We start from the raw sequence: 14453 nt of genomic DNA on the forward strand, positions 1-14453 counted from the left end.
AACGTTTGCTGATCCCAAAGTGATTACCAACCACCACCTACAAGGCACAATCTACGCAGGAGTGAATGTACCCATTCAGCAACTGTGGGTAGCTTATCCCAGGTGAAGAGCTAAAGCAAAGTCTTCAACTGAGTTCACTCGTTAGAAGTGTGGGTCAAACACACTGTCGTGTGGCATATTACAATACTTTAAGAGCAAAAGCTCTCTTTTCCGAACACCTGCCTATTTTTGGCACACATTTTCTTTTATGTTTAAAGAGTAACAATGAATACTTTTAAAATGACACATCAGCTGAAGCATCTTTTGTAATTCTTTGCAATGAAACAAATGAAAGTGGACAGCAAATGTTCACAGGGGAGAACTGTTCTGTGCCTTTAGACTGATGTTTCTACTCCAAATTACACTGCTCTGCAACTAACAATCAGGGCACTGTCATGGCTTCCCAGGCAGGCTGACAGGGTGTCATAAATTGAATGAAGACTCCCATGATAAAGATCATTTCCATCATGGGATATTTACTCATTAATTCACAGAACAGCAAGACCCTTCGCACTGTCTCAAGAGGGAAAACAAAAAAAGAAAAGTGAACAAGAAGTGGACAAGAGAAAATAAATGGCAGTCAACCAAACAGGTTCTGTTTACTTAGGTATGTGGCCTGCAGCTAGTCTAGACATGTGTAAACATATCTCCACACAGAATCTTTGAAAATATCAGCAATAATTCATACATTCTTCTTTTATATTTCTGGTTAGAGTGTGAGCGATTTTGTACTCCTGGATGGCGGACTGACGGGCTGGAAAAATTGCAATCAATGTACCAATACCAGAATGAGCTTCTTTCTTTAGTCCCCCAAATTCTGTCCCACTGTTTTGCCAGGTAGGTCACGTCTGTTTCACTGTCATTTTGAATTTACTCAAAGATGCCTTTTACTGTTGCCGGAAAGGATTTTAAGGCAAAGTCAATCGCCTTCAGCTTCAGTGTTTTTATGAGATGCAAGGACTGCTTTAAGGTGGACATCCCTTGAATCTGACATTTTCAGAAGTGGCTTCCCCATCCTAGCAGGAAGCATCTTTAAATGTAGGCGAATCAGAGACTTTGTTGGAGTGCTACTCCTTTTATCATAATCCCTTCTCTCTACTTTTCTTTAAACTCTCATGGGAAGGGCTCATGCGGAGGAAGCAGCACCCTAAGGCTTGGGATAGAATAAAAACCAGCTATGTGACGGGTAAAGTGTTTACGATATTACATAGGAGTTGGCTTATAATACAGAGCTCCATCTATTCAAGAAAATGACAGTGATGCAATTCTGGGTTTTCTAAACCTCTCTCGAAAAGACAAAGAGACAAAACATTATCCCTATATCCGAAAGGACATGAAAGGCACTATAATTGTAAATGCCTGTTCCAGGGAGAGGGCAAAACAAAGACACCTAGCGTTTGTTTAACTTCTCCGTTCCCATAAAAGCCTAGAAAACAGCTACAATAGCTTTCAGTGCTGGAGCTTTGCAATCTGTTTGCTAGGAGGTAACTTTCTTAATGTTTGATGCCTATCGTCTCACACTGGAAACTCATCAACTCATCAGATGCAGTTGTCCGTCTCAAAGTTAGGCCAACAGATGGATGCTGGCATCTCAATTCATGGGACTGGCCACTTCAACAATGGGAGCTGTTCGTCTCAACAGGGGAAAATGGCCACCCCAGTACAAGGAGGTGACTAACATTTGTTCTTAGCTAGCCCCAAAGATCTCTGTTATCATAGATGTATTAGTCTCTTTGGTCTCAGATGTTTATATCCTCCATTGATGAAATTACATTCCATGATTCAAGCTACAATTGCACACCAAGGTCCATTAAACATCACTATCAACTTAGCAGATTCCAGTAACTGGATGCCGCATGTCTTCTGCTTTTGAACCCCAGACTGTTGGCAAAACTCAAAAGAAACTCAGGTCCTGAAAGCAATCCTGTAGGTTAGTAGGGTATATTTTGTGCATCACCCAGTCTTCTATTCTAGCGCCACTGGAGCAGGCTCTTGTGTCTGCTTTCTCAAGTTCAGTCGGGCACACTTTGGACATGCAGTAGAATTGTCGTAGTAGCAGTCTCTGCAAGATAAAATACAAGATGAGAGAGAAAGGAATGCTGTTGTTTCAGAGTGTAATAGACTGCAACTCAAGTCATTGTTTGGAATATTATTTAAACATCCACACCTAGTGCAATGCATTTACACAAATTTATTTTGTATGGAAGAAAAAAAGTTTCTTAAAATTAAAAGAAAACTATTTAGTACATACAATACATCCAAATCCATTCCAAAAGTAGATACGTTGTTCACACAGCATGTGTGAATCCAATATCAAACTAGATTTGTGAAAATATCTTGAAAATCAAGAAAAGATAGAGACTGTAATCTGCTTCAGAATGCCCGACAGATGTAGTTGGCAAACATGGAATGCCCTTTGTAATATGCTGCATGAAGAAATGAACCCAACTGCTCCAAAATTCATATTATCAGTGCCTACCATTGAATAATTTCTAAAGATAAATCATTGATCTTAAAGAATGTGCATTTAATTAGGGTGAAATTAAATTATTTCCACTCCTCAAAAAATCTAAGTATTTTCAACATCTTCAATAAAAAGACTAAAACTTATCAAGGATCCTGTAAACCCACTGCTTATTTCAAAGTTTGATGTACATTCTTCTGTGCTTTGGAAGATTGTAGATCCTTGTTTTTAATACCCGCAGTATCCCTGGGTACAGAATAAGAACAGCGAAAGGCGATGTAAGGCACAAAACCTGCTGACAAGACACTGCATGGATGTCCTCATTTAAAATCCAGATGATAATGTAACAGACTATATAAACTGAGCTATATCAGGAGTAAGGATGCAATGAATTGCTATAACTCACAGGGGCAGAGAGCATATATACGTACATTCATAATTTACTGTCCGTAACCTTGCGTTTGATTTGAAGATTGTTCTTAATCCTTGCTACTCCTGCAGAAGTAAGAGTTCAGAGTCTAAGTTGTTGACTGTATTCAGCAAGGGGTGTACTCTCTTTCTGCTGAGGTCCTGAATGCATGGCCAGCAAAGATCCTTTCCTTTAAGCGACACGTGAACTGCTGGCACAATATCTCTTAACAAAAATGGATCCACAGGAGGAGCCTTGTATTTTTCTTCTGGTCTCTGCAGACAAGATCTTGTGAAAGCTAGAATTAAGAATACCTGTAAAAAAGGCTCCAACAATTCTGGTGCTAAAGTAGTGTTATAATTTAGAGCAGCAACAGGATTCGCGGTGCTGTATTCTTAGACCGCTTTTGAGTTTTAGAGTGCCCTTTTATCATTCAATAAAGAAAACACGAAGCTGCCAGTTTGGAAGAAAGTAAAAATAAAAAGGTATGTTATGCTCTCTCAGCCATTAAGGCCAGACACTGTCTGTGCTAGACAAAGGGGAGTTTTGAAATACTACCTGGTCACAACCGAAAAAACCTGTAGATCTTAAAACAAAGAGGATTTTTTAAGTAACAAGAGGAGTATGTATGTATTGCTCTTCAACGTTCTAAGGACTTTAGGATAACATTGAAAAACTATCTATAATGAGTCTTGCTGTAGGCTCGGTTACACAATATAAAGGCCAACACTAATGGGAAAGTACTGAAAAAGTGTCCTGTCTAGAAGAAGTAATAATAAAGTTAAGGTGAGGGAGAGGAAGGATCCCTTCATTTTGTTGTACATAACAGATGTGGCCTCATTGGAAAGGTACAGTGGAAAACGTTAGACTGGTATAAAAGGTTGAAATACCACAGCTGCTTGCCCATTAAGGATAATAAACACGATAAGCGTCAAATGTATCAATTTCTATTTGTAGTTTGCATTCAAGTTCATGGCTGAAAATTCCAAATGATCAACAGTAGATTCAGAACTTCAAATTAGGAGGAATAGTTAATGCATAAACACAAATAAGACTTTCGTTTTTTTTTTTTAAATTAAAGCATCCGCGGAGTGGTGATTGGGCTATTTTGGCAGACTGTCAACTAACCACATATGCTTTTTTCAGTGAAACATATTTAAACACACACACACACATATATATACTTAGTTCCCTGCAGAAGGTCAATATTCACGCAAAGGCCTTTTAAAATATGGTGCAATTTAAGAAAGAAGGCTCTATTTTTATCACTGTAATGTTAAAAATTGCTGCTAGCTTGGAGCTGACCCCAAAACCTCCTAGCTCCTCAGCACTGTATGCGACAAATCCTCACATCACAAAAGTACAGTGGAACACTCAAAATCCTGCAAAGTGAGAGCAAGAATCACCAATGACCAAACACAGTGCCTTAGTATAAGTAAACTTGATTTACAGGCTATGTTTCGTAAAGCAGTTTGGGGTAGATTTTTTCTTGGAGCCCTTAAATGACCCTTGTTGACCCTTGTTTGAAGTCTTTCACATGAGCACAATTTAGCATTCCTCAAGTCAGAGAAGATGGGATCATGAAAGGTAGGAGCATGACAATTATAGTACCCCTGAAAGAGTGCAAGGTAGTATATTGCCTTTCTTTTTACATGTCCCTGTTAGCATGTCTCTCCCTCCAATCAGTTGCCTACAGTACTGCCTATTTTGCAAGTGGAAGAGCCAAGAGTTTTTCTTGGGAACCTAATGTGGCATTAGAGAATGCCAGGGTACTGAATATCAAGGCTTTTTTTCAATCTTATTCCACAACCCTACATTTCTTGTCTCTTTATCAAACTCTTGTAGGTCCTCTTTCATCCTTATTTTCTCTTTTGTCGCTGTTTTAGTACCTTCCTCTTTCTTTCTTCCTTGTCTGTCTTTCTTTTTGTAACTCTGGATCAAAGTCTGATGATGAGAAATAAGTCCCCACCCCCAAAATAAGAGCCTAAGCACAGCTCCTTTAAACATCAGCATAAAGTAAGCTCCACCAACAAGTATATATAGGTAAATTATTGTTGCAATATTCAATTATATTGTCATTTATTTCCCCCCAGTCTGGCGATGGAGTGCAAGACAATACTTTCTTAATGTTTTGCTCAGCATATAGGTGGAAACAGTATTTTAAGTATTACAATTATGGACTGATTGCAGGCTTTTGTTTAATTTAGCTCTTATGTGTTTTTGTCAAATACTTTGTTAAGATATCTTAGATATTGCCCTTATTCGAATGAGCAGGTATTTACTGAGGAGTATCAGAGATTCATGTAGCCCTATGTGGGGCGAAAGCTCTTGGTGGTGTGTATTACAGAGGTGAAACCTTTTTAATAAAATTAATATTTTATCCCGATAGAGAAGTGTCTCGTATTGTTTTTTCCACAAAACATGTTTCAATCATTTAAGATATAAAACTTTCTTATAACAAAATAAATTTTAATAGAACATAAGATCATAACCAGAAAAATTATCTTCAGTTAAGCTTTCTGGTGGACACTATCTAACCACAGATTCCTCACCTTGTAAATCTCCCCCTGTGCTACACTGGATCTGGATTTTATCAAGAAATTGCTCCCATACGCCAGTAGGTGGCACCCTAGGACTCTGCAGCAGCGTTGAACGGTCTGCAGAAGAGGAGCCAGATAGAGGCACCATCCCTGCACACTGACGTCAGTTGATCATCAACTCTTCCACGCCCTCAGGCGCAGACAGATTGGAGCTGACAGCGTGCCAAATCTAACGTAGGACCTTTTATAATCACAGGAATCCACTCAACAAAACGGGGAAGAGGGAAGGTGGTGAGGAATCTGAAGATAGAATAGCCACCAGACAGACTGTTCCCAATGAGAAGTACCTTGTTGTTGGATGGGATACTTCTAACTGCAGATTCCTCACATTTTGAACAGATTCCCCACGCAGTGCATTTCTAAATGTGGAGGTTCTGAGATATGGACTCACACAAAGAAGTGCTGCAGTACCAAGAAGGCAAAGTGGCTGCCTCTGCAGACTTGACTGCTGAAGCATCAGTGCATGCCTATGTAGCAGCATGCAATCTATACATTATTGGGATATTCCTTGCCAATGCTGTCAAAGCAGCATGGTGGATTGAGCTTCTATGCCCTTATTCTAGGCCAGGGCATAGCATGTCTTTATGCACAGGATGATCCACGTGGACCGGATTAGTTTCCACACCGCCCCTCACCACCAACACACCTCACAAAAAGCTGTCCATCAACTTGGTACACTTGAAGTAGAAACCGAGAGCTCTATTTGGTTCTACCTGTTGAAACTTATCTTCCTTCTTACATGGATATGGCAGAGATAAATAGTGTGGGTAGGGTAATGGATGGATCCACATGAAAGGCCTATACAGCTTTCAAAAGAAAAAAGAGCAATGATTCTTCAGCACTAATTTGTCGGGAAAGAAAGGGGTGTATGGGAGAAAAATAGACACTCCCTGCAGTTCCATGACCCGGTGCACCAAAGCATTTGTGATAAGAAACACGGTGTCAATGGTGAGCAGTCTCACAAAACAGCTGTCAATGTGCTCGAAGGCATGCATATTAAATGTAAGGACCACGTTAAGGGCCCAGTGGGCATAATGCAAGGCCTCAGAAGGAACATATACAGTCCTTTCAGAAATCCCATCACAACTGGTGACTTGAATAACTAAGGTTGATCTGTGAAACGTAAAAAGACCAAAAGGGCCAATACACAACCTCTAACTGTGTCCACCTGCAAAGCCTGGCTGGGCCAAAGATGGGTCGACCAACAAAACATCAGATAACATGGTCCTTAGAGGATCAAACTGACAGTCCTCACACCTGGCCACACATTTTGCTCAATGACCAGAATAGATGATTTGATAGAAGGGCATCCAGCGCCAAGAATCATGTTCACTACTTCGGCATGTAAGACAAGACTGCTTACCTGTTCCCGCTAAATCCCCATGCATGAAGGTGTAGGTTGGGGAGATTTGGGGCAGGACCCTGCCCTGCTGCTGAGATCAGACCACCTTTCGAAGAGGCAGATGGATCGGGAGACAAATGCTCAGGCTCAAAAGATCAGGGTATCACACTCTCCTTTTCCAACCTGGAATTATCAAGATGATCGGAGCCCGATGTGTCCTGATCTTTTAAAGAACTTGAGGTAGAAGAGGAGAGGTAGCAGTGAAATGACAAACAGGATAATTGCATCCCCCTACAGATGCTGTCCTCTATGCGGAAACTAGTGCGCTGCAATCTTGATGGAGCACATTCTGTGCAGGTGAGGAAAAAAAGACGTGGAAAATATCCAATCAATACAATCAGGACACGTCCCACTATCACAGCCCTGAGCCACCTCCAGAAGAAGTTGCTATTCTGCTCAACATTGAGCGGTTCTGGCAAATGGCTGACCACTAGGGTGATCACCTGCAGGTTCAGCCATGTCAAAATACATAGTGAATCCTGGCACAAGAGCCAAGAACTCACTAATCCCTGCTTGTTGCAAAAACACCTAGCAGTATTTTTGTTTGTTAGTACATAAACTGGTCTTATCTTCATGGATGGGTTAAAGGCGTTCAGGGCCAACCAAATGGCACAAAGCTGCAGAGTTTTCTCTCCAATGGGAACAACAGACCCCCGATTTCCACATCCCCCAGATGACCACCTCAACCCGGAGCCAATGCATCTGTTACTACTGTAAGCTCTGGTTGAGGTAGGGGAAAATGGCCTTCTGCATAACAGATTGATGTCCACCTGCCAGCAGGGAAAGTCCCTGGCTGTCACTTTCGTGATACAGATGCTGTCTGACAGGCAGTCCTGGTTTTGTGCCCTCTGAAAGTGGAGGTTTCTCTGCAAAGTCTCATGAGTCGAAGAGCAGAAGAAGGATGCGTGCAGCAAGAAATTCAAGAAGTTTCAGAATGATTCACGCTGGAACCCAGGAATTGAATCCAAAATGTTGTGATCATATCCTGATTGTCCCAGACTCGCTGCAGAGGTGGTAAATCCCCGTACACCACTGTGTCTATGACCGCTCCTATGAATGGAATTCTCAGTGCAGGTATCCGATGGAGCAGGCTGTAATGTGGCGGTCTTAGAAATGACACACAACAGTTGGAATTTTCCCAAACAGCCTGGGGCCATCAAAAGGCACGTCTATGACTTGCCAATATGTCACCGGAGAAGCCTGTCGCACACATCCAGGCATGACATCTGATAAGGACACTTGCCCATGACACAGCCAACACAATACCTTGTGTCAAGGCTGGCCTTCAACACATATTTTGCAGTGTACTGTTTGTCTTGAATTGCTTGTGCAAGGGAGTTTCTGAATCCATCAGACATGTCCTTCAAGATCTCACTTGCCATATTTAAAAGGGTGTATGTGTATAGGCCCAGGAGACGGACCGAATTCAGGGACTTAAGGGCCAAGCTGGCATAAGAGGCATGCTTTTGCCAAAAGCGTCAGTGCTGTTTGACTCATTGTCTAGCCGCACAGAAGGGAACACAGTAGAGTTGACTTTATTTGTGAAACTTGGACCACCAAGCTCTCAGATATTCAGGGTGAGTTAGAAAGGCTGGGACTCCAAGGGCTGGCTCAGGTGACTAACTAGGTGAGCCAAGCAAACTTTGTCCATGAAGTCATCAGGGTGTCTGCCTCATTAAATGGTACTAATGGCCCAGATGTATCATACCCAAGCTGCAATATCGCTGTTAAAAGGAGTCTTCAGTTTTAATAGTTGTAGACCAATTACTTCTGCTGCTTTGCCGACGGAAGTGGCGGCGGGGGGGAGGGGGGGGGGGGGGGAAGGGCAGGGGGGTGGTGGTGGTCCTGGTGGAGATTCTAACTCTATTTCAGGTGAAGTAGCTAGTACAGTAGCATTTTGTATATGTAGGATAGTCTAGAATCAATATAGTGAGTGGAGCAAGAAATCCACCTTATCCTGCAGAACATTTTGGAGCCTTTGAGCAGTGTCTGAATCAATAACGAAAAGGACCTTCAACCTCCAGTATTACTGGTGTTTTGGAAGAGGCTGGGGATTATCCAGCGGTGGGGGTTGCTTCTTGGCTATCTCATACCGAGACATGGGCCTGGCGCCGGTCAGCATTGGCTTTGAATCGGAAATGGTTGTCAGAATTGGAACTGGAGTAGGAACAGCTGGAGGTGGAGGCTGATGCTGGAGCAGCTGGTACAGGCCTGGCCTCCAGAGCCATAATGGAAGCAAGAGTTGGCGCCATCAGGGAACCGGCCTAATAGTATCAGTTGGCACTGTGAAGAACCCCCCAGTGAAGTGTGACGGGGGCCCTGTGGCTCAATTTGACCTGAGGTGAGGGGAAAAAGATCCTCATCCCTTACTAGTCATGTAATAAGCATGTATCCTTCTTGTACTGGTTCTAGCCCAGAAACAGGGGGAGAGGCCCCTATCCCCCTAATATGAAGTAGGATTTTGTAGGTGTATCTGGGCAAGAGTTTAAGTTTTAAGTTAATTAGGATGAAATATCCAAATCAATGCAAATAGATCCGATGGTATTGGTAATATCTTCGTGCTTTATTCGTCAGGTAGGAAAAGAAAAGAGATGGCACAGCCAACACGTGTTTCGCCCCCTAACAGGCCATCAGGCCTAGGGCTTCCTCAGGGCTGCACATAGGCAGTGTTACAACAAGGGTTATTTACAAAGGATTCGGTAAGTCATGTGCACAAATCACACAAGGTTGTGGGTGGTAGGGAAAGAAGAAGGGGTTTAATCAAAGAAGAGTGAAGGAGGAGAAAAGAAAAGAAAAGGAGCAGAGGTGAGGTGCGAGAGGTTAGCGAAAAGTTATTGCAGGAAGTTAGTGTGATTAGAAGGGAGAGTATATGGGTGGGGGATTAGAGGAAGGTAAAGTGGAGGTGAGAGGGCGTATGTTAGAACAAATGTGAAATTGTGTTAAGTAGCAAGGAAAGGACAGGGGGAGTGATTCGGGTATTAGTCGTATTGAAAGAGAGAAAAATAGTTATATTAATCAGAGAAGGTTGGCATTACAGAAATCCATGTCATACGATACAAATGTTGAAATAACGCGACAATTTAAGGAAGGTCATTTTTAACCATAATAACATCAGAGAAGGAAGAAAAGCAATATAGTGTAAATTGTCAGAGGGCCCCAATATGAGGAGAGCGCGTGTATGCAAGACAGGATGAAAACAAATGCCGGTTTACAAGGTGCATTGTACAGGTAACAATCATAGAGAAACATTTTTGGAAGTTAAATTAAAAGACAAGCGGTCATTTAGGGAGAGAGAGAAAACGAATTGCATATCGTATGAGAACAAGATGGTCAAGAGAGCCAACAAATTTAAGGCAAGTCAATGCGGGTTCCAAACGTTACAGAGTGAATACGCAATCAATAAAACGCAGGATGGACAAAGCATATAGACATGAGTGAAAACAATTAGCCACATTTGAATCCAGCGTTATGATTATACGTTCAGTCAAAGACAGAAATATCAGTTGAAATCAATTGTAAGAAGTGAGCATATATTTACAGTGTAATTAAGATTGCAGCGTCAGGGGCAGCCGGGTCAGGTATGAGATGGAAGAAAGGATATCAGCATTAGTTTCTTCTAACATGAGCTTTTGTAGAAAACGCGGATAAAAAGGGGCGTGATGCCGAAATCAAAACGGTAGTGAAACGGTGACTAAGGTAAACCGAGAGAAAGCGCGTCATCGATCAAATCACATCGGGATTTAGGAGTTGGATGAGTGCAGTAACATGCAATATCTTAGTAGGATGTAATTATAAAACGGATTACACATTGGTAGGTGCGATCTAAAAAAGGAAAGATATGCATGTGGTTTTTAAAGTGGAGCTCTCCCAGGATGTGGAAAGTGCTCATAATTGCTCGACACACTGTAAGTCGTGAAGTAGGACGTGAATGCCAAACCTGTGAGAAATATGGACATAGTCGGGAGTGTTTGAAAATAAAATAAAATTAAATAAAATACGAGTGCATTTCTTTCATTTTTTTAGATCGCACCTACCAATGTGTAATCCGTTTTATAATTACATCCTACTAAGATATTTTTTTCTGGGATTTTTCAGGATCAGTAAAAAGTGACAGAAGTTAGGAGCAGAGCTCTGAATCTGTGTTGAAGGTTACAGAGAGAAAGGGACTAATGTCACAGTGCAGGGGTGGCGCCTACATTGGCTGGCTGTGCGCCATCACTTCTGGAGGCAGTGTGAAATTGCTGCAGAGTCCAGTGGCACTACTTACCAGCACTCAGGAGCAATTGCTTAAAACAATCTGTATATAGTGTGGTGCCCGGTGATATTTAAACGGTGAGGAATCCGTAGTTAAAAGTGTTCATTAGAAAAAATATACTGCATCAAAGAACTTCTCCCTTGTGGTGATGTAAGGCATGTGCAGAGGATAGCAGATCTACACTCATCCTTCCCACCGAGCCCATCCCATGCAGAAAAACTCTGGTTTCGAAATTGCTCCGCTTCACCAAGCCAGGGTCTTTTCTATAAACAATTCTTGTCCCTGGATTGAGAGCGCCATATCTTGCAAGATTTTAAAAAGATAGTTACACAACAAGTTTTTTTCATTGAATGGTCCATAATACAAAGTCCAATCCCTGTTTCCAATTCTGTCGCTGTTTTCCCCAACTTTTAAGAGTGAAGGTTAACAATGTCAGCCACCATCTTCTCCTTCCATCACAGCTATTCTTGGACTAATTTCAAGTCAGTGGCATGGGTACTCTCAAAGTAACAAAGTATCATGTGCCTCTTTCAATACCCAAATACTAGAGTGACGAGCTGGCATAGAGGCAAATTCAGGATAGGACTTTAAAAATATTTATGACAAAGGGTCAAAATTCAGGGCAAAAGGAGGAGCGTCCATACCACATCGGTTTATCAATACATTCATAATCATATATCTTATGGTTTCTATCCCCGTCTAAACATTTTATACCTCTTGGAAGCAAGTAGGCAATGGCGAAGCAGTTCCAAATATAGATCTGACTAGGTTTCCTACTGTTCTAGAGACTAGATACCAACAAAGCAAGGCTCAACAAGCAGTGCTGGAAGAAAGTGCAAACCATCGGGTTCAAACTGCTACTCTTAATCAAAACCGGGTTGCATCCTGACACCTGCGAATTATCCGAACAGTGCCATGATGAAGTGTGGATGAATGGTGCAATCGTACCTGCTGCACTTGTAGTGTGTGCCTCAGAACAGCACATACAAGGAGATGATGTACGGAGTGCTGAAACTTTTCAGACACTCACCTCCAGTCACAGATCTGGGTTGAATCTACCATCGTTCTTTAGCTCACTTAGCCACCCAAGTTTGGACCTGGCCATATGCAAATCAGCCTTGACCCTGAACCTCATGGGAACAGTCCAGCCTGAAATGCCAGGCCAGGTCCTCTCTGGACTGGAAACAAGCATCCTGGGACCGGTTTCGGGGTAACACCCCTCATCAGCCAGACTAGCTTGAATCTAGTGGCAAAGTGAGCAAGGGACCCACGTCTGGACATATCCTGCAAACTTAGGGCGAACAAAGCAAATAACAGCACAGCAGTCAAATTACACTGTAGTGCATGATCTGGTTAGCTGCATGATCTCTTACTCTCGTCTTTTGTATGTTCTGTGTTGTATTAAGTTTGTCAAAAACATACCACTCCGCCTTCCCTCCTCTAGCTGTTGGATTTTCCAGTAGCGAGATTAAAGTTTTTAGAAGCTGCCAGATAGCAGGCTCCATTTTTTATTTTGTAGCAGTTTTAAATAGCGCAAACTTGACCCGAGTGTTTGGAACGCTTTACATGAGCACCACTAACATTATACAAGGACACATTCATTTTTTTGGTATCTCAGGCAGGGGGTGTTGAGCAGACGCCGAAACTCGAACCTGGTTCCTCAGTTCCAAAGGCAGAACCTCTGGCTGTTACATTACATCCTCTGCCCTCTTGAAAAGATTCAATGCTAAGAACCGGATAAGTAAGAAAGAGAAGAACAAGGCGGGACAATTCCTAAAGTCAGATAGGACCTCCATGAGTACAGGAAAGTATTGCGTACCTGGAGAGTAGTCTCAGCAGCAAGGTCAGAAACAGAAGAGGGAGTATCAAGTGGTTGAATAAATAGCACCTTCACACCCTAGCAAACTCTGCCAGTGCAATGTTCCATTGGTGTGCTAGTGGAGGGCGGGTAGGTGCCGCCCTTTGGAATGTTGAGCCTAGGGCAATTGCCCACTCTGTCCATGTCTTAAAATGGCCATGCAGTCGAGCCAAGTCTGAACCAGTGGTCGGTCTCATCCCTAAGTGTCAAAGAGCATGCAGAACCTTCAAAATATTTGGGATGCAAGTTACACAACAAACAAAATATAAGAACCTGATAAAGATTTTAAAATGTAAAGTGTTTCTTTGACACAATAAATTGTTTGAATTTGGTATATTAGATCACAACATTGAATTGACATTTATTCGATGTGGAAGTTTGTAAACGCGAACTTTAAAACATTTATTAACACTCCCTCCTGACAAAGCCATGAGTGAACAAAGTGTACGAACGGTCAGGTGTATAATATTATTTTTATGGATGGAGGAACATTACTGTCTACTGAAGCATATACAAGTGAAGTTTTTACACAGGATCCATCCTGAACTGAATTACTTGAATGTGCTCTCAAATGTCACTATCTAGTAAACTAGACACATGAAGTAACGTGATTTGAAATCACACAATTTAGTCATGCATGTGATCCGGATTTAAACCCAGGTTTCCTGGTCACACACAGTGCAATTAAGCAACTGACTATGATACTTTCTGTTTCTCAATCCCCTTTAGCATCAGAGGACAGCGTTTTTGTATAATCCTTTCAGATGAATAGTACAATCTGTTAAGTAAATACAGATCACAGGTTAATTTGACATTATGTCTTAAAAAGAAAATAAAAGGACATTGAGACGGAAAGGAAGTGCTGGACAACATATGCTACCATTACTGGCTTTCTTAGTGGTCGAAGAGCATTAAAAAAAGTATGGATCCTGTGATCCTGAGTGCAATGGTGATGTGGCCAGTGAGCATGGAGTTGGAATCAAAGGCGTACCTAAAAAGAACAAAATATTCTGTGACTATTTTCTTTTATTTTTTACCATCAGGTAACTAAATATTTTAAAAAATGCATATCCTACATGAAAAGTATATGCACGTTTAAATGAAATCAGTGGGAAATGCAGTATTTTATGTTATAAAAACTTTGTTGGTTAATGTGATCATTGCAGATATATATGTGTGCAACCAGAAGCCCATAGAACTGAATTCTGTTTGTTCAGCAAAGAATAGTGACTTGTGTATTTTTAGTGCTAGGAGGTGCCTTTCCATCACAGAAAGCACTGAGTATGTGTAAGTCATTATTTTAAATTTGCCTTACACACAGTATAAGATAAACTGCCACAAAATGTGGACTTAAATTTACGTTAAATCAAAAAAGGGTTTTAAAAGTGTCAATGTTTTAAATATGGAGATTGCACCTAGTGCAAAC

General features: G+C 41.6%; 1 protein-coding gene across 5 annotated transcripts in view; it reads right to left on the bottom strand.

The window, feature by feature from the left end:
• Positions 1-613: 613 nt before the first annotated feature.
• The window catches only part of DEF8 (differentially expressed in FDCP 8 homolog), a 192817-nt gene continuing 178977 nt past the window's right edge, over positions 614-14453 (bottom strand). For all 5 annotated transcript variants that reach the window (XM_085639800.1, XM_085639802.1, XM_085639799.1 and 2 more), the window contains one exon: positions 614-2101. In XM_085639800.1, the coding sequence (XP_085495926.1) occupies positions 2005-2101 (97 nt within the window). In that variant the 3' untranslated portion in view covers positions 614-2004. The remainder of the gene's footprint in view (positions 2102-14453) is intronic.

Source organism: Triturus cristatus, chromosome 12 (genome assembly GCF_964204655.1).
Source record: "Triturus cristatus chromosome 12, aTriCri1.1, whole genome shotgun sequence".
Taxonomy (NCBI): Eukaryota; Metazoa; Chordata; class Amphibia; order Caudata; family Salamandridae; genus Triturus; species Triturus cristatus.